The sequence below is a fragment of the Aplidium turbinatum genome, chromosome 17 (genome assembly GCF_918807975.1).
Source record: "Aplidium turbinatum chromosome 17, kaAplTurb1.1, whole genome shotgun sequence".
Classification (NCBI taxonomy): domain Eukaryota; kingdom Metazoa; phylum Chordata; class Ascidiacea; order Aplousobranchia; family Polyclinidae; genus Aplidium; species Aplidium turbinatum.
The window spans coordinates 11,265,347-11,285,184 of NC_137488.1; the positions used below are offsets into that span (position 1 = coordinate 11,265,347).

The 19,838-nt window shown below is 37.8% G+C and overlaps 1 protein-coding gene across 2 annotated transcripts in view; it reads left to right on the forward strand.

Moving 5' to 3' along the window:
* LOC145786504 (synaptotagmin-7-like) overlaps nt 1–19,838 on the forward strand; it is a 30,823-nt gene that overhangs the window by 6,073 nt on the left and 4,912 nt on the right. Inside the window, exons 2-7 of one of the 2 annotated variants that reach the window (XM_082598168.1) lie at nt 3,855–3,967; nt 13,250–13,306; nt 14,023–14,207; nt 15,035–15,233; nt 15,872–15,976; nt 18,278–18,425. In XM_082598168.1, coding sequence (XP_082454294.1) covers nt 3,855–3,967; nt 13,250–13,306; nt 14,023–14,207; nt 15,035–15,233; nt 15,872–15,976; nt 18,278–18,425 — 807 coding nt within the window. The remainder of the gene's footprint in view (nt 1–3,854; nt 3,968–13,249; nt 13,307–14,022; nt 14,208–15,034; nt 15,234–15,871; nt 15,977–18,277; nt 18,426–19,838) is intronic. The other variant, XM_082598169.1, reaches the window with a different exon arrangement.

Consider the following 19,838-nt stretch of genomic DNA (forward strand, 5'->3'; position numbering starts at 1 on the left):
CAGGCTTGGAAAATACTCTTCAATCGCTTGTTTTACAGCCACAAGGTGTGTTGTTATCTCTTCTTGAAAAGAACATTGAGTGTCCAGAACAGCTTCCAGTATTTCGGTCAACTCCGGAAAAACGGATGCATCGCCATCTTTGACGCGTCTTGTGTACACCACCAGCGCTCTCTTGAATCCCGCAATCTTGTCTATGGCGATCGCCACGAGAGACTGATTGCCCTTGTCTGGCTTCACGTATTTCGAGTGACCCAAGCTTCAGTAACCCAAGCTCTTGAGATCACAGTGTGCTAATTCCCAAAACGCCTGAGGAAACTAAGAAACTAGTATTAAGGATTAGTGCAAACAAAGGAAGGCATGGGTGCGCCTTAACCGTCTTCGCACTGGCTTCGAAATTTTTCGCTCCACCATCCACCAATGGGGTATGGTCTCTTCCTCCTTCTTTGAATGTGGTGCCGAGAAACAGACTGCAGACCACATCAGCAATGACTGTACCATCTTCAAGCCACCTAACGAAGTGGAAGGTCTGTGCGTCTTGAATGATGAAATCAAAAACTAGTTGCTCTTTAGTAGCCTTCCAGTGTAGTCTGGGATGATCGTAAATTTGGGGTAATAAAAGGATAGACTCTCGGCCTCAGAGGCTCACACGACGAAGAGGAAGAAGTGCAAGCTCAAGAGCCAAACGCGTCAACACTCACCTTGAGTTTGCATGGTTGCATGCTTTCATGAGTCACAACCTTGTTGCAGACAGCACTTCACAGCTTTACGACTCCTTGCTGGACAATGCTTGTGAATCCCATCTTCAGAAACGCTTTATTGTACTTCCGTTTTCGTGACATTTTTGAATCCTTTACTGAGCACGCAAATGATATCAATAAATCAGGGTTTGATTATATTGAAACTTGTACGGCAGTAGTTGCGAAGAAAGGAGATATTAAACCCGAGATAGACCGAAAAGTCGCTACGGTACGACAAATTCCAGTTAAAAATTTGCAGAAAATAGCAGAAAACAAATTGAATGACACTTTGTGTGATCAAATTATCGCTTCTTGAGCATCGCAAACATTTCATTCAAAAGAATATATAGAATGAAGAAACTTGCAAGCCCATACGCTGCTGTATTTTCCAAAGCCATTTAAAGACCGGAGTTTCAATGATTTTGGTATTATTTTTTGATTTTTTGGTGAAAATCCTTAACAGAGTTGCCAGGTTGCTGAAAGAGTTTTTAGCCACAAAATACAAAAAATAGCCAAAATTAGCCAGTCCCTATATCGACCCTAATAAAAATTAAAATTTATATGAAGCTATTAAAACACACTTCAATAAAAACAACTGACATAATTAAATATTCATACAAACAATGTCACATTCTTGCTCAGCAAGTTCCTTGTTAGCTCATTAGCTACGCGCCCGGCTCAAAATCAAGCCGTGCTGGTTTGACTCTCGGGGTGTGCGCTTGAGCAACACATTTCAGGACTGCTCTCCATTCAGCGGCACCTAGTGAATGGAATAATTCCCCGGAAATAACACTTTAACAGTCAGAAAACTTCACTCTGCCAATCTCGGTAACCGGCCCTGCGTAAAGAGCCTCTACAAGTAGCCTATGCGAAGCTACTAGTAATAACCAATCAAGGCTTAATCAGTCCGAGGATGAAGATTCAAAACCAACCAACCATAAATGCTTCTGGTATCTCCCTGTATTTGGTTCTTTGATTGTTGATACATATCGTTTGTGAACAGTTTCAGCATTCTGGCTGTTACTTTAAAATCTTTGCAGCAGTTCTGATTTAAAGTTAACCAGGACTTAATATTGAATCCAGTGTAGAGAGATTTAACTTATTTCTTTCTTTGCTATTGACATTGGTGACAAAAGAAAACACCCGTTCCACAAATGCAGAGCTTGCAGGAATTGAAAATGCATTGAGAATGGCCTGAGAAATTGCACTAAATGTCTGGTACATCATAAAAGCGTTGAAAACTTCCACAGTTCCACTAACACTCTAACTCCTTGTAAATTAGCCAAAAATCAAGTGGCTAAAACTCAATTTTTTTTTCTAGCCAAGCGCACCAGAAATTAGCCACAATGGCTAGTTTTAGCCACATCTGGCAACCTTGATCCTTAACAGGAAACAAATGCCACTCTCTAGATAAAAGTCAATACTTTTTTCCAAGAATTGTTGAAAAACCTGAAAAATGTTGTACGTCTACGGTTGGAAACTAACACGAGATCATCCTAAACATTAAAAATTTATGAAAGTAAAAGAAGCCTAAAACTTCCCAAAATCTCATCGTGTGGATTTCAACGATATCGAATTTTCAATAAAACAAGCAATTGGATAGATCATCACTTTTTCCCGCTTTGTCACTGATTCAAAATAACTTTTGAAAATAAAAGCACGCAGAGGCAGAGCGCTCGTGAAAAGACCTCGGTGGAGAGAAGTAACGTTTTGCCAAACTTTCAGTTCAATTAAATTGCAACCACTAAGCCGTCGATTCGGATTGGGATAAATATTGGACATTTTATTAAAACGTCAGTACCAGCCAAAAAGATATGACTAAAACAGAATGATAGTCTTTGGGGATGTAAGGCATTATCAGTGTTGAAAGATGTTTCTGTTCACTGATCAAGGTTAAACCAAACGAATATGAAATCAAATTTTAGCGGTCTAGTTTCGCTTTGTGGCTTTTTGCAATAAAAACAACATTGCGATCGGTACAACAACTCAAGCGTAAATGCAAATACACTACATTTTGAAACTTTGAAGCTGTTCTGTATTTGTTGGAAAAATAAACTAACAACCGTAAGACAAAAGGTCAATTCATAGCTAAAAGATCACTTAAGTGACGTGAGAACTGGGTATATCATTGGTGATTTCTGGTAGTGTGAACTTAATCATCAATCAACTAAAGTACCAAACCCAACTTTATCGTAAATATATAGCATTACAATAACCACCAATGAACATGTTACAGTATAGATCGATATGCAGGCTGCACTGGTAAAAATATTTATCAAAGCAATATGCGTTTTTATATAGCGTTGTATCCACTAGAGATAGTGCATGCAGTCCTCTCAGAGCTTGACAAAACAGACAGCGCCAGCACAGCCAGACTTGTGGTCAAGAACATGATTGACCTACTTTGAATTCACTCTTTTTCTGAGTGCCAAGTAGAAACAAGATTCAGTACCACTTTAAAAACTTTTTGGTAGTCTATGACCCGACAGAGTACCGAACCCATGCCTACCGATTCATGACAGAAACGCCTTCCAATGCTCAAAAATACTTTATATCCTCAAAGGTTATAATTTGGTTTAAGTATTCATAGCCTTCTTGGCAGCAACTGACGTTTTAATAATACGTCCAATATTTATCGAATTCGCTTTAAATTAAAATGCAAATAACTTATATTTTTGCTTCTTGATCTGAAACAACGGCCACATTTTAATTGGAATCGGTTCGTAGTGTTTTATAAAAAAAAAAAAAAAAGCGAAAGTGGTCACAGCTTTTTCCAATATACAGGCTTTCGGATTTGCTCGCGGTCCACGCAGCAAGCGGATCTATTGGTCGTTTTCAGCTGGACGTAGATCGTCAATGACATACTCTGTACCTTGAAAACAATAAAAATACGTTTGATTTTGTAACTGTTATCTATTAATTTGTTGGAATGATAAGAGTATACACTTAAAGCAATTCGGAAAACACACAATTAACAGGTGTTTGTATGACTAAGACAATGAAGAAATAACAATAGGCCGTACCCTTTCCATGGACTTTTGCTTGCATGGTTGCTTGCATGGATTCGTTTTTAAGTAAAAGGCAGAAACATGAAGCTGAGCGTTATTTTCTTTTCAGATCTTTCTGTGACGCCTGCAATAGCCATTGTTTTAGCGGTCTGTGCCAGCATGGTTGCCGTAACAACATTCGGTTTATGTCTTTATTGCTTCCAACGCAGTTCGGACGAAGAGGTATGTGGTGTTAATGAAGTCGAAAGCTATTTGCAACAAAAGTAGCTGTTGTTTCTGTGACATCAATATCATATAAAGATACTGACATAAACTTGATTGATTGATTACTGCTGTGAGTACATCAGTTGTATCCTCGTTGATCAGTAAAAATACTAATACCCACCCAGCCAGCAAATCAGTGGTCAAAAAACGACTGGTCTGCTGTCTGAAGTATGCAAAAGAGGTTCTTTTTCATACTATGTTCGTCGCTAGATAACAGAAGAATATAAAAAGGCACCTTCTGGTAGATTGCTAGCCACGCAATCAATCGTTGAAAACGTTGTCACTTTTCTGTCGTTTGCATTCTGTTGTTGTGATTTCCGATTAGATAACTTCTCCCAGCCTATGAACAGTGAACGCACCTTTATGCAAATGAGCACATTTAGAGATCACTATCATGCTATAATTGTCTATTACTGCGTGTGTGGTCAAGTACTTCACAGAAAACCTGGTGGTTGAAAAAAACAATCGATTTGCAATATAACTTTATACATTTGAATTGAGCAGTTAAAGTTTATTTTTTTGAGCAGTTTAATCAAATCACAAAGCTTTACTCCTCCACAAACGAAAAAGAATATTATAACGTCCTGATTTATTCGGCAATTGATCAATAGATAGTAGAACCATACAGAAAGAGTCTTTTCTCGGCCATGTCTGTTCAGTTTGATGGATTGAAGATTCAGTTTTACGTGAGGTCGCTAATTCACTGTTTCAAAGAAGAAGTTTTACAATTTACACCAAGGAAACTATTTCGAAATCACGCACTTACGTATCTTCTTCATCTAATAAATCTTCTATGGGTCTATGAGTAGCCTACTGGATACCAAAAGACATCATTCAACAATAAGGTTTTACGGAAATGTTTTTATAAAAACTACTATTAAAAAGACTATTCATCAAAAAAACATTTTTTTAAAAGTGCTGATTGAGAAACTGTGCCAACAATTGGAAATGTGTCAATAAAAATCGCTTGGTGGCGTTAAAGATGTTTCAAGGCAGTTTTTATTTCTATTGTGCCTTTTGCGCGTTTGCTTGACTTGAGAATGGTCATACTCCAATGCACAGACTTGTAAGTTAGCCAAAAGTTTAAATCCTTTTTTTTTTCTTGTAGATATTTATAGTCAGAACTTTACATCTGTTTTTGCAGTTATGTAACAATTTACGATTCAGTTGAGATAAATAGAAAAATGATTTGGCTTTGATTGCATTAAATAAATGTAAAATGAAACGAATGTCAACGATGTTGGAATACGGTAAAAAATAAGTGATAGAAAAAAAATTGTCCCGTGTGGAATACATCGATCGTTTTTAGTATTGTGTTGAATACCGCACGTATGTTTTGTATCGCAGCGTAGCCAACAAACATACGACAGTCATAGCATTAGCGGTTGATAGGCTACTGCACGGAGATAGAAGTCTGGCCTTTTATTAACCCTTTTTAAATATAAAATAAACTGAGTGATAGAAGGTTTTTGCAGTCTAATGTTGATCAAATATACATCGCCAAATAAGTAGCAGAAAAAGCACTAAAAGCGGCGTTTCAAGAATAAATATTTTCTTTTGTCATAAGAAAATCGATTGTTCAAACAAAGGGTCTTGAAACAACCTTGCTACGTAGAAATCATAAATTTTAAGATATCTAGTCAGGTATGCTTCCAACGAGCATTTTAACATCATCTAAAAAACCATGTACCATAGAATTTTTCTTGCGAAGAAGAGTAGATAATATTTTTGATGGTGAAGAATCATAGCCAGATTACAGTAAGCTGCGGTTTTGTTTTATATGCTTGGCTCAATTTCAAAATCAGGTTTTGGAAAAAAATGTCTTGAAGTTTAGTTTAGAGTTAGCCATTAAAAAGTGAAATGAAAATTAAAGTACAGTAAAAGAATGCATTTTTAGATACAAATTTTGTCTTCGTTGATTATCGTTACTGACAGCCCAACTCACAAATCAGTTGACAGCATCATGAAAATACAATGGCAGTGCTCATGACTGATTTCACAAAAAGCATATTCGTGTTCACGTAACAAATTCTATTTTGTTGAAGTTAGGGTTTTGTCTGTAAAGACTAACAAAAATGCGTGTTTTTGTGTGAATTCAATCGATCAATTGATTCAATTAGCATAAACGTCAAATCAATAAGTGGCACCTTCTGCTATTGGTGTTGGCTTTGTTATCACTTGTCTATTTGCAGTGGAAAAGGTCATCAGACCTGTCTTGCTATTTTTTGCTACACGTTTGTGCAGTTTAGTGTGTTTTCTGATCATATTCAGTCGGTTTTATTTGAGATTTCATGAAGATATGAGATTTTAAGGATTTGTGGTCTGAATATGTTAAATTTGCAGTTACACGTGTTCTTCAAAAGATGCAGATTTTCAGTTGAGAATGAAATTGTTGATGTTGAATAGTTTTCAGTGTTAAGCATGTTTACAAAGCATGTCAGTATTATGGTGTAGCACTTATATTGACACTTATCTTTTAGACAAAACTATAAATTAATAGAGTATTTGGTTAAGTGGTTGTATACAAGTACATGCAAACATAAGTTATAATCTCACAGCTTCAGTAGGGGATCTAGAAAAAAAAATTAGGGAGCTCCACAGATTTAACAAGGTAAATTTTGCAAAACAAAATAGACAAATTTTGGTAAAGAGTTGATTTTTTTTAAACCATTGACAGATATTTTGGACCTAAATTTTTACTTTGTTTAAATTAAAAATTTAGGTAAAAATATAAGACGGTTTTATAGGGGGTCTCGAAGGCATGCTCGCAGAAAAATGTGGCACATTTAGCCATGCTTTAGTCACTTTTTGTGCATTTTTAGACCCAATAACGTTTTGTTTTTGTTTTTTATAAAGACGTACACTTTGTACATTTTGACAAATTCATCAAATTAAAACTGGATTTTGAGAAACATTTTAGTAAAAAGTTGTGGTTGAAAATTGAAGTTGCGTTTTGAATAATTTTTCTTTTACGACCGAAACAGAATTTCAATAATTTATGTGTGGAAGGTTTGTAATTTGATAGTGTTGTGCAGTCCATGAGTAAAATTTGGATAATCCGTCTGTGTAAATTTTTCAAAAATGAAAAAAAGCATGTTTTTGATTTGAGGCTCACGTGACTAAATGCCCCTCCTGGATTCTCGACTGCATAGCAATCAACATACGATAAAAACGTTCACAGCAATGGCTAACCACGAGTCGATTTTATTTAAATTAGAAAGTACAATTTTTTTTCTTGGAGTCCTTAAGTAAATAAGGTTTTATGGCTACATTGTGTAGTAATTATTACTTTTTTAAGCATTTAGAAATGAATTTTAAATTAATTTTTTAGACGTTCTTTTAAATGAGCTGCTTTAAAATTCATATAATTATACGTTTGTAATTGACTCTGGAAGGTTTAAATGTATTTCTTTCAAAAAATGTAAGATTTTAATTTTTAATATTACTTCAACTTTCATGACGTATGTCTGCAATTTATGTTCAAAAGAAATTAATCTCTCACGCTTTACCTTGGACATAAAGTTGCCAAATCGGAAGCGTTACTTAAAAGCACCGGACTATTTCTGCCTCCTTAAATTTTTCATTTAGCTCTTCTGCCTGCAGCAGCTCGAGTAAAAGTTTTAATTGACGTAATGATTTTTTTTATTTTTGTCAATGTCGTAGCGCCATGACATTGAAAAAAAAAACATTGAAAAAATTGCTTTTTTTCAAAAGAAAACAAATAGATTTAAGATCGGTGACCAAATAAGAATTTAAAGGTGAAAAGTATACCTAGCTAATATAAGCTCGGCAGAAAAACAAATGACCAATGCATTTTTAAACTGTGTGCCGCAAACAGGGATGTAGAATTGTAAATGCAGTTAGCAGCAGACATTTTCTTTCCCTCTGGCTTGCCAAATGTAAGTTTTTGTCTGCTTATGTTTTTAACGTGGTGTGTATGGCAATTGTCGTCCGAGACAGTCACTCTTGCTGTGCGTAAGGCAACTGTAGTCGTTTTTGTGATCGCAGCTATAATTCATGGCATTTTATTTCGCTTTCCTCTATTTCAGTGGTTCCCAACCTTTTTGTTGTCACGGACCCCTTTAGACAAATTATTAATTCTGCGGACCCCTACCTAAATTTTGGCTGAAACTCAATTAACATACTATTGACTCTCTCTCTCTCTCTCTGTAGGTATCATGGCTGATACAGCCTTCGATGTAGGCCTACAATGATGTTCCAGTTGTAATAATTGACTATTGTAATACTATTGACTATTGTAATAATTATGCTACTTAACTACTGTACGGTGTCATATTGCATTGCCGCTATGACTCCTGCGACAAATATCAGGTTAAACAGTTGCTCAAATAAGAAAATGAATGAATTGTTCAAGAAATGTCAGAAGTATTTGAACATTAAGGTGACCCAAAGTGCCATGCCGGAACTTTTTCAACGTAAGCAAATTTAATGAGAGAAATGAAAGTAAAAAGATCGCTTTTCGTTTTTTTTTTCTCCAAAATTCATCAAGGTAATCACGGACCCCCAAATGCTTTCTCACGGACCCCCAAGGGGTCGGCGAACCCCAGGTTGGGAACCACTGCTCTATTTGCTTTGTCTGAACGGCTCTATGAAGAAACCGAGGAACACTATTTCCAATGACAATTGCAGACTGAAAAAAATAATGCAGAGATAATGCAATTACATAAGAAAACAATAGTCCAATATTGACTTCTACGGAATGTTCAAAACGACAAAATGAATTCTGACTGCTTCCTGACCACAAATGGTTCATATGATTATAAAACTTGTCAGGAATCAAAACTTCACCCTTACCACCGGCAACTCACGGCGAAGCAGACTGAGACGTCTGAAAAGCGGCCTCCAACAAGGATCGGTCCTGGCTCCACTTTTTTTCAACATCTACTCCCACGACCTGCCAACCACGGTCTCCGCAAAATACGCTTATGTGGACGACCTGGCGATTCACTCCATAAAGTCGTGGGAAAATCGAGAAGACACCTTGAGCCAGAACATGAAAACCCTTTCAACTTATCTCCAGAACTGGGGACTGAAACTCAGCGAAACCAAAACTGTGGCAGCAGCTTTCCGCCCACACAATCGGGAAGCTGATCTTGTTGTAACTTACATGTTCAGAACAATAGAAAACCTCTGTCCTTCTGCCCCGAACCAAGATATCTTGGGGTGACACTGGACAGATCGCTCAGATACAGCCACCATTTGCTGTCACTGCGCAAGAAACTGACATCCCGCGCTGCGCTACTCAAGCGCCTGGCAGGCTCCAGCTTGGGGGCGAGGGCTGACACTTTGCGTACAGCAGCCTTCGCTTTGTCTACTCTTCAGAAGAGTACTGTGCACCTGTTTGGTGCCGCAGTGCTCACTGACATAACATCGACACTGCCATGAATAGCGTCATGCGCACAGTGAGCGGGTGCCTGCGTCCCACACCATTGGACAACCTCCCCATCCTTGCTGGCATCCAACCTGCTGAACTTCTTCGCGAAGAAGCCACTCTGTCCCTCGGTCGGCGGGCACTGGAACCTAACCATCTTCTCCACCACAAGATCTCTGCTCTCCCAAACGAGCACCTCTATCGACTGAAATCAAGACACTCATTCGTACCAGCCGCTCAACTTCTGATCAACGAACCTGGTGAACAAGACATCTCCGCGCTGCTTAGGCGGACCATAAATGGAGTTCTGAACGGAAGTCAAGTATCACTAGACATCATTCGTTCATCTCCGACGCCGACACACGCCCCATCGGCCTGACACTACAAAGACAGGCATGGGTAGGCTACGCCTCAATTGTCTTCGTACGGGCGTCGGGCTTTTCCGTTCAACCATGCACCCATGGGAAATGGCCTCTCCTCCTCCAGTGAATGTGGTGCCGAGGAAGAGACCGCAGACCACATCATCAATGACTGTACCATCTTCAAGCCACCTAACGAAGTGAAAGTTCTGCGCGTCATGGATGATGAAACCAAAGAGTAACTGCTCTGTAAACTGAAGTAATCTTCCAGTATAGTCCGGGAACATCGTAAATCTGGGGTGGTAAAAGTACAGACCTTCGGCCCCAGAGGCTCACACGACGACGACGACAAAATGAAGAAAAAAATACAATAGAAAATTAAAACAAAAGCTTGTTGCGCTGTGGTCTGGGGACTCCCCAATAATCTACAAAGAAATAACGCGACGAAAAATACTGGGAGTCGCTGAATTAAATGTGCACAGTAACTTGAGTTTTGTAAACATAATTGCCAGGGATATCTATAACTACGGGATTGGAAACTCTATTCAGTGCTATACATCAGTAGGGTCATCACATTACTACGACTACAGAAAGATTGACAAAATAAAATACCGACTAAAAGATATACAAAATTCGATTTTACAATATTAATACAAAATACACTCCCATTGAAACTTAATTGATGTATAAAAGTACATTTACGCTGCTAGAAAAAAAAAACAATGAATCCAAAAAATAAATGAAGGTAACGAGTCCGAAAACCGCCTACTGTTGTTCTTTAGCATTTTGCGTACTGCAAATCGGATCAGAAGTAAATGAGGAGTGTTCAGCAATCAGTGAAATATGTTGTTGTATCATCAACTTGTTCACAGACCAATCCAGTACGAAACCAATTCGTTTACGATGTCATCAGAACTAAAACCAATTATCATTCTGGAATTTTTTTTAAGCAGCAAACAAAATACTACATGACTGCACTAATGGAATACGAACAAATAAACAAACCAGGCAAGCGTAGACCTTACAATTTACAGCAGGGAAATTGATTGTTACACTTTTGGTTGTTCGTTTAGTCTACTACTTGATGCCCTTTGAGGTCAATTTATGTGAATATTTATCACAGCAGCGCACAAAGAAAAGTGACCCTACTGGTGTATAAAATGGTTTTCAGTTCCACAGAGTTTCCAATATAATTGCGCACTTAACGTGTTAATCAAAAATGCTTCTTTTACATTTTGTTAATTTTGAATCGATTTTAAGCGTTCGCCTTCTTGGCACAAGGCTTTAGTTACACTCCTGGCCACACAGGTGTCAGCTGAGAAGCGGATGCCTTTAAGATTTGTTCAAGGTATCCTTTATGTAACAGTGCACTTAAAACGCAGCTATGCTTCAAGCGTGTAAAAGCTTTGCACTGGAGCATTTGCAATGAAGCATTTAATCACATTTTTTGATGGCCTATGGAGCAATAAATTTGTTGTTTTACGTTGTATCAACAAAGACGGTTTGGCTACGGATGTAATTGTTTTCAGCGTTGTTATTTTTACAGATCCCTGCCTATTCTTTTCAAGCATTACTTATAAGGAAAGTTGTGATCGGTATATTTTTTGAGAATCTTACAACGTTCTTCCAATAGCTTTCAGTAATTAAGCGTATAAAACTATGTTATATTTTGCATTTCAAGCGTAATAAAAAACCAACTCCATTTCTCTACAAATTTCTGTCGTCGGTTTTGCAGATGCGTCTATATAAAATAATATCGTCGTGGTAGTCTATACAGCCTCTCATGAATTAAGTGTTGCGTTCATGACTCTTAACCACGATCTTGACGTTTCGCAGTGTCCGATGATAATTTTGGTTGTTTTATTTTGTTGCAAAAGTTGATGTGTTGAACTTGGTACGTTTTCACTGGGCACACATGTTCCTATATTCTCTTAACGTTTTCAGAACTTTTGATTAACATTCAGCAATTAATAGCATTAGCTGGTCTCCAGTAACTTTTCTGAGTAGTCTTGAAGACGATTGCAAATCTTGGTATGACATCAAGATGGAGCGTCGACCATAGAGGCCGTAGACAGGCAGCATTGACATCTCGTAGGTCTCTCTCTTGTTGTACGAGTTTCATTACATCAAATGCTTTCAGCATGCTCTGTGTGGGCTATAAAAAGCTGCGCGTTTTTCTGTTAAACCACACCTTCGCTATTTTTGAGGTCACAAAATGCTGCTGACTGATGTATTGCATACGATCAAACACCACGCAAAATATACATCCATTAAATATAGTTTTAATTTTGAACTGACTATATTTTGCGCAAATTGCATGTTCCGCACTTTTTTCAATATTTACTGGATGAATTGACTGACAATTCTTACGCTGGTGTTGGCAATGTTTATTTTTCCTATCATTGTACTAAGCCATTATAGCTTTGGGTAGGCACTATAGGCAGTTCATGAACCGTCAGTATACGACTGAAATCTTTAGTCATTGCGTCGATAAAAATTCTTGTTTCGATGGGCATTTTTGATCGCAGCTGCTCTGCAAAGCAGACTAAAAGCCCTAAAATCATGCTTACTGCCATTTTCTCCTCAATAAAAAGGCCAATTGTCATCTGTGGTTAAATCGATAATGGCTTTGAAAAAGCTTCGCTATCCTTGCTTTCGTTCTTTTCTTATATGCGAGATTATGTGTATTTTTCCAGCACAACCTTTCGATCAAAAAAAAAAATACCTTGCAGACTTATGGACAGAAATGTCACTTGCACAAAATTTTGATCAACGAAATATTGTCTGTTGGCTCAAAAGCATATTTTGAAATCCCTTGCGGCCACTGTTAATTAAAAGCTGCGTTGGCATCAATATTCAAAAATTTGATGACTGTGATGCAAGTTGACAGAAAGACAATTTCAAGCACTGGCCAGACACATATCATATAGCCCCCACTAAGAGAGTACGTCTACAAATTTTGGTGTTGATGTATTTTACAGTTTTCGCACAAAAGCATTTTCCAGCTGCAAAAAAATGAGACAAAAAAAAAGATTAAGCTATGCAGGTTAAGCACCATGTGAAAAAGCGCATCAAATGCATTATGTTGCTTTTGATTTCGAAACAACATAAAGTGTCATACTTTCGTTTTTAAAAGACACGTTACAAATGAGTACTTACATTCAAGTCGTTTTAAGAGTATTTTGCACTTAAACTATCACTTTCTCCACGAAGCGAAACCAAAATTAAAGTTTCAGTAAATGACTCTAACAGTAGGCTACTGCAAGTTTAACTACGATTGGAATTAATTGTACTTTTTCAAAACATTATTATTCAACATACCTTGTAATATATCTATAATTGCATGAATATTTCATCATTTGACTGATTTTATGTTCATTTTGGTCGCCATTCGTTTTTATGCAATGTCCTTCATTCCCTGTACACACGTATCTCATTTTTAGCTTGACAAGCCTTAACCCTACTAGCAATTGCATTTTAACATTTTAGTGCAGTGAAGGAATTACAGGAATGTTTTCGCTTTCCAATATGTTGAACTGGACCCAGGTAGGTTACTTGCAGAGACTCTTAAACTTATAAAAGGCGTAATAGACCCACGTTGACTCATGTAAGGTTAAATTCATTTCCTGCTCACTGCCGGTTGTATGGTGGTTGTGCACATTTAATCTATTTTATTCAGACACTTAAATTGTACTACTTACCCAGTTGGTAACTCAGACCTTTTTTGCAATGATTCAACGACTACAGACGTTTGTAAACCTCGAATCGACCTAAAAAGCGGCTGGTTTGTTGGCTGGGTATGACCAAGTAGGTTGTTTGTGTATTGGTCTTTTGTTCATCCGATGGTCAAACTCTGAGGTCAATTATTTTCTTGGTGTTTTCAGAGCATGAGGCTGTAGATTGTGGAGCTGCTGTTACGTCTAAAGTTCTCAACAACGTTTCTTTTGTGATGATCTTATCTAAAACTTGATTGAAATTTTAAACTTGCAATATTTTTTTTGGTCTCGATTTTTTTTCTCTGCAACGTTTCTGCAGTCTCGGTGTTTCTTACTTAAATACGTTAAATGTATAAACGAACGTTTAGAATTGAAAAAACTAAACTGGTGATTTTAAAATTTGTTTGAAAGTAATCCTTTGATTCACTGCTGTCGGTTACATCACAAACATTAGTCTGAAAGCTTAACCTGTCAAAGCAATGTAAGCATTTTCTGCTCCACAAGAACGAATTGCATCTGTGATCTAAAATGAAAATTGTATTTCAGAATGATGGCAAAGAAGCCGATGAGAAGCGGTACATCAACAGAAGATCGGTTTCTGTAACAACGCCGATCTCAGAAGAAAAAGAGGAAAGTGTTTTTTGGGGGAAGTTCCGAAACTGGTTTGCTCAGCCTGAAGAAGAAAATGTTCCCAATCGAGGGCTGAGAAACAACAGCTCGGCACCCGCACTGTGAGTTGCATTGTTACATATCGTCATTCCCCATTTCAAGTGATGGTGATTCACGATTGTCAATCTGTGTTTAAAAATTGAAAACTTATTCTATAGTTTCTTTGCAGAAACAGCAGCAACCATAAAGTCGTTGATGGGGTACAAAATTTATAAACTTTTCTTGCAAATTTGAAAAAAATGCCTTTGTTTGGTGCGAAATTCACGTTTTGCATTTTTGCAGAGTTTAGGTTTGTAAGTTATTTGTTTTATGCCGTCAGTGGATAACTCAAGATATAACTGAAGGTTAATTCTAATCTCTCCAGAGAAATTGAGAACCGCATTTAATGTGCTGATCTTTTTGTTAAAACCATTCCTACAATTAGTGCAGGCTAATTAATTATTCAAGACACATGTACTAGCATATTTTTTTCCAATTTAACGTAGCACAGGCACACACACACAATGGATGTAGCGTAGATATTGTCTGCTTTTAGACCAAAAAAAAAATCAGGTAACTTACAGAAACTTAGAATGTCATAAGGTAGACCTACGGTGCAGTAACGAAACTAGATTATAATATAGCTACTGAATGCAGTCAAACATTTACGAAACATCATGCAACATGATAACACAATATCATAAAAACGATAGCATTAAAAACCCATTCTTTGGGGGCAAGATAAAACTTTGCGGGTGATTGCTCCTCCAAGCCCCTGTGGCTACATCTCTGCTATGGTGTAGGCTCCTGCATGAAATAGATTTTGTGCGGCAAACCACTAAACCTGCGTTTGAAATTTCTTTAACCTATTTAGTTCAAATTAGTTAAGTTTCATGCTTTTCATCTTCAGTTATGACAAGCCTCCAATGGGGACTATGTCGGTGAGCCTTGTACAACCACAGCCTCAAATGATTGAATCTGATGTATCATCCACATCTGGCAAGCGCCCATCAGTCTACAGCTTGGGAGCCAGAAGACCATCCGAAAAAGCAAGACTGAGCTCCACTTCCTTTGTTCCCACAGGATTCAAAATTCCTCTAGATTTTGAAGTGAGCAACGAATACTATGTAGTTAATTCCAGTCAGTGGCGGATCCAGGGATGTGATTAGGGCGATCGTCCCCCAAAACACAGAAAGTGTCTTTACTCACGTAATTGCAAGGTCGCATTAATGTAGACCGTAAATCTACACATTATCGAGTTTTATTGAAATCCCCCTTCCCCCTTAAGGCTACTTGTTAAATCTGCCCCTGACTCTACTACTAGCCTACTTATGTATCACAAGCATTGTTCATACAACTATGGTTAAGCAACTTGAAAGTGAGCTACAACCAAGAATGGGTTTAATACAAAATAACCCAACATCACAAATCTCTTAAGAAACATTTTTTAATTAATTAAAATTTGCTAATTTATAATGAGTAATTTTAATGAAAGTGTGAAGAGAAAGTATTTTGTTATTTTCTGCTTAATATTTACAGCATAAGATAATAAGGACATGGGATATTGGATGATAAATGTAAACAATACAAAGATGAAAAGAAACATTCACTAAAGATGTAATCTTAAAACGTAATTTTGTTTCTTGAAAATCTTGCAAGCAAGGAGATAAAATGATTAATCACTTGATGAAACGACAATAAATGATTTAACAACAGTGACTTGAATTCGATAAATTCGTTTTTGCAGACGACACTAGATGAACCAACACCTACGACACAGTACCTTGGACGGCTGGAATTCAGCACAATTTACATTTTTGCTGAAAGCACTTTGCGCGTGAGAATACTGAAGGTTTGTTCGTATTCGGACTTCACATTATCTCATGATGAAAAATGCGCAGTATTTTTTGTATGTTACCCGAGCCAATTGCCTACAGCAGGGGTCACCAAACTTTTTTCTCTGAGGGCCGGATTGCTGCGAGATAAACAGCTGCGGGCCGGATGCAAATTGCGAAAAGATATAAGTTACAACTATTCAGAATCTCCATTGACTTGAATTGAACACAATAAATAACAAAGTCAGCGGTAGAATAGCAAAGTTGTGATGAAAATCGAAAGGTTGCTGGAAAAGTTATCCCCTGCTGTGATACACTACAGGGCATCGTGCTCTTGAAAAAACATTACATCTTTCCAAATTTGGCCTAGGCTGTCCCCATTTGTGGTGGCCTAATGATAAAAACAGAACACCAATATGTAGGCTGCCTGGTGGAAAGTAAAGTAGTCATAAGTAAAGTAGACAACCGGAAACAGACATTGCCGTCGGCTGCAGCGTGGGTCAGGTGTACGTCGGAAGGCGTACACCGATGCATAGCGCTCAAGTCCGCTTTCCCGCAATGCAGGATAAAGATAAATAAACAAACAAACAAATGTACAAATTCAACAAACAACAACAAACTATAAGCAGCCCTCGAAATTAACTTCCATCTACGACGGCAGAAACATTGCCGTCGCCAAATCAACAAACCTTGGATTGCGGCGGCAATTGCCGTATGCTTTAATCAAACGAAATTGTATGCGCTTCTTCTTCCTTGTGTGTTAAACGGCGGTAGCCTAGACTGAGCATCAGGCAAGCTATTTTATGCGCTGACAATGCTCTTGTGAACTGTAAAAAGTTTGCAACCTTACAAATACTGGCTTAACTGTTACGCAAAAGTTATTCTTTCATCGAATGCTTATTTTTGACCGGTGTCGTTGCTAATATAAAAAGTGGAACAAAATTGGATAAACGCTTCCGATCATATGGCATCGCGCGTTCATGAACGGGCAGTTTTGCGTCTTCAAGTATTCCAGTGACGACGCGACAACCTCATCCTCCGATACAGCATCTGATGATTCCGATTCTGACTAGTTCCTTATCCAACAGACTTTGTGTTGCTCGCAGTATCCTAATTGTGCCGAAATTATGTGAGTGTATACGTAAATCGAGGCAATCTTCTCGCAGGGAACTATTGATTTGTTACCGGTACCTGATTGAGCAATTAACGTTATTTCATGATAATTCAACGTCGCTAGATGTCGAATTAATGTAAAACAAACGTAAATTTCTTATTGGGCATTGTTGTTACGCGATATAACCCGCCGGGAAAATTAAATCGATTTGTGCTGACTCGAACGTTGAATCAACCCAAAATTAACTAACTTTTCCCCCCCAATGACTTATTTAACGTAAATCACCATAACAGCGTGCGTATCGCGTTGCTCGCTTTCTACTTTTGGTATTATTACATCACAACAAATCAAACAGTGCGGTCGTGATAGACTATTCGATTATTTTTTTCTCTTCTCGTTTTGGTACAATTTTTTCGTAATAAACGTTCACAGCAATTGCCGAGGCAATTTCAACTTTTGCCGTTTGGCCTCGTCAATGTTTTTGCGAAGTAATAATATGCTAATTTCGAAGACTGTGTGAGTGTTCACAGCAAGTAAAATAGTCTGAGGTGAGGTCTTGGTGCGATGTCTCTGCTGATTAAACTCCCGCTGCGAGTAAATCAAACAGGAAGAAATTTTGAACAATTTTTGTCCGAATTAAATGCTCATTTTGCGACGGCATTTTTATTGCCGTAGCATAATGGCCATTATGACGTTTGCGGCGGCATTTACCACGGCAATTGCCGTGTGCCGCCGCTAATTTCGAAGACTGTATAAGAACGAACAATTTTAACAAAAAAGTCTCTATTACACAAAAAGACAAAGCCAAAGACGGTTACTAATGCCAAGGGGAGCATTATGTACAGAACTGTAGTGCAGTGATGCAGCTGTAATCTCCGCAGCACGTGGCGGGCCGTAGTTTGGTGACTCCTGGTCTACAGGATACAAACTAAATCCGCTTTTGGATTATCCGTCACACTAGAAGGGCTAGATTTTTTATGGTTTACGAAATATTGCACTATTTATGGGTTATATACGTAAGAGTAGACCAATTGAAGTTGTTTTTTTAAGTATTTTAAGTGTTTTGTTGAAGCTTGTTACGTGAAGTAAAAAAATTGCCCAAATTCTCAATTGACTTTTCTAATGTTGCCCGAGAAGCTGAGCTGCGCGTCCCGTAACGTAACGTTTCTACAATACACAAAAACTGACAGCATGTTGGTTTCAGGCATTTGATCTCCCAGCTATGGACCTAACCGGGACAAGTGACCCATTTGTCAAATGTTGCCTGTTGCCTGATCGGAAGAGAAAACTAGAAACAAAAGTACGACGAAAGACTTTGAACCCAACTTGGAACGAAACTCTATCTTTTGAAGGTAACCCAGCTACGAAGTGACCAAACCAACGCATTCGCACATATTAAAACTAGCACAAATTTCAACAATTGAAAGCAAAAGTTCAATGTCTTTACAGGCCATGCTGTAATACAACCGTTGCAAAAATTAAAAGTACTTTTGTGAATAGAAATAAGGGCTTGCGTTTTATTTTAATATTCCTCTTGCCACATAACATTAGCCAATTTACCAAAATGCCAGCAGTCTAGCTTATATTGCAGTCGACTTGCCTGTTGTGTAGGCTACTGATAACTCAAAAGTTTAAAAGTAGTCAATGTACATTTTACAAGTCATTGTAACTAATTAGGGGACAAAATAAATTTTGCACAACTCTGTGAAGAATTCGTGGTGTAGGTCACTATCTTTTTCCCTTAAAAAATCTTCGATTAAACCAATTGCGCTAAGCAAAAAAATTTGCAACCACTTAACTTTTTATCATAGTTTGGTAAATTTCATTCTCTGCACACCTGTTGGCTCTTGGAGTACTCAATTTGTTTTGAATGTTGGCATTGTACTTAAAATAACAGTTAAAGATCTAATATTCGTAGCCAACTTTTACAAAAGAATTCAAAACATGTGTAGGTCGAAACTAACTAAAAAATCAACAACATTGGCTTGGGCGCTAGGCTATCGAGTGCAGATTATAATCTGAAATTTTGCTTTTAGTTTAATTAAGTACAGATTTAAAATTTTCTGAAAAAGCAAACTGTAAAACCAAATTAAAAGATGCATTTGGGACACAGTTAAACAATGTCCTTTTTGTGTGTGACTGTATTGGCCCAATCTACCAACCTACTGGTATTGAAAAAAAATCGTAATAATTTCAAGCGTTTGTTTTGATTTCACTTTTTTGTATTGATTTGTCATGCTGCGACTAAAACGCAGTCAACCTGTATGATTGGGCTAATCATTGATTGAAACAAATTCAAAGGCAGCTGTTTCACGGGTACCCGGTCAATTGGTCGAAAGACATTTGGTCGACAGTCATTTGGTCGACAGACATTTGGTCGACAGGACGTTTGGTCGACAGACATTTGGTCGACAAAACATTTGGTCGACAAGACGTTTGGTCGACAGACATTTGGTCGACAGGACATTTGGTCGACAAGACATTTGGTCGACAGGACATTTGGTCGACAGAACGATTCATTTTAGGGTTAACTAACCCTAAACCTAACCTAACCTTAACTCTAACCCTAACCTAACCCTAACTCTAACCCAAATGTCCTGTCGACCAAATGTCTTGTCGACCAAATGTCTGTCGACCAAATGACTTGTCGACCAAATGTCTGTCGACCAAATGTCTTGTCGACCAAATGTCTTGTCGACCAAATGTCCTGTCGACCAAATGTCTGTCGACCAATTGTCTGTCAACCAAACGTCCTGTCGACCAAA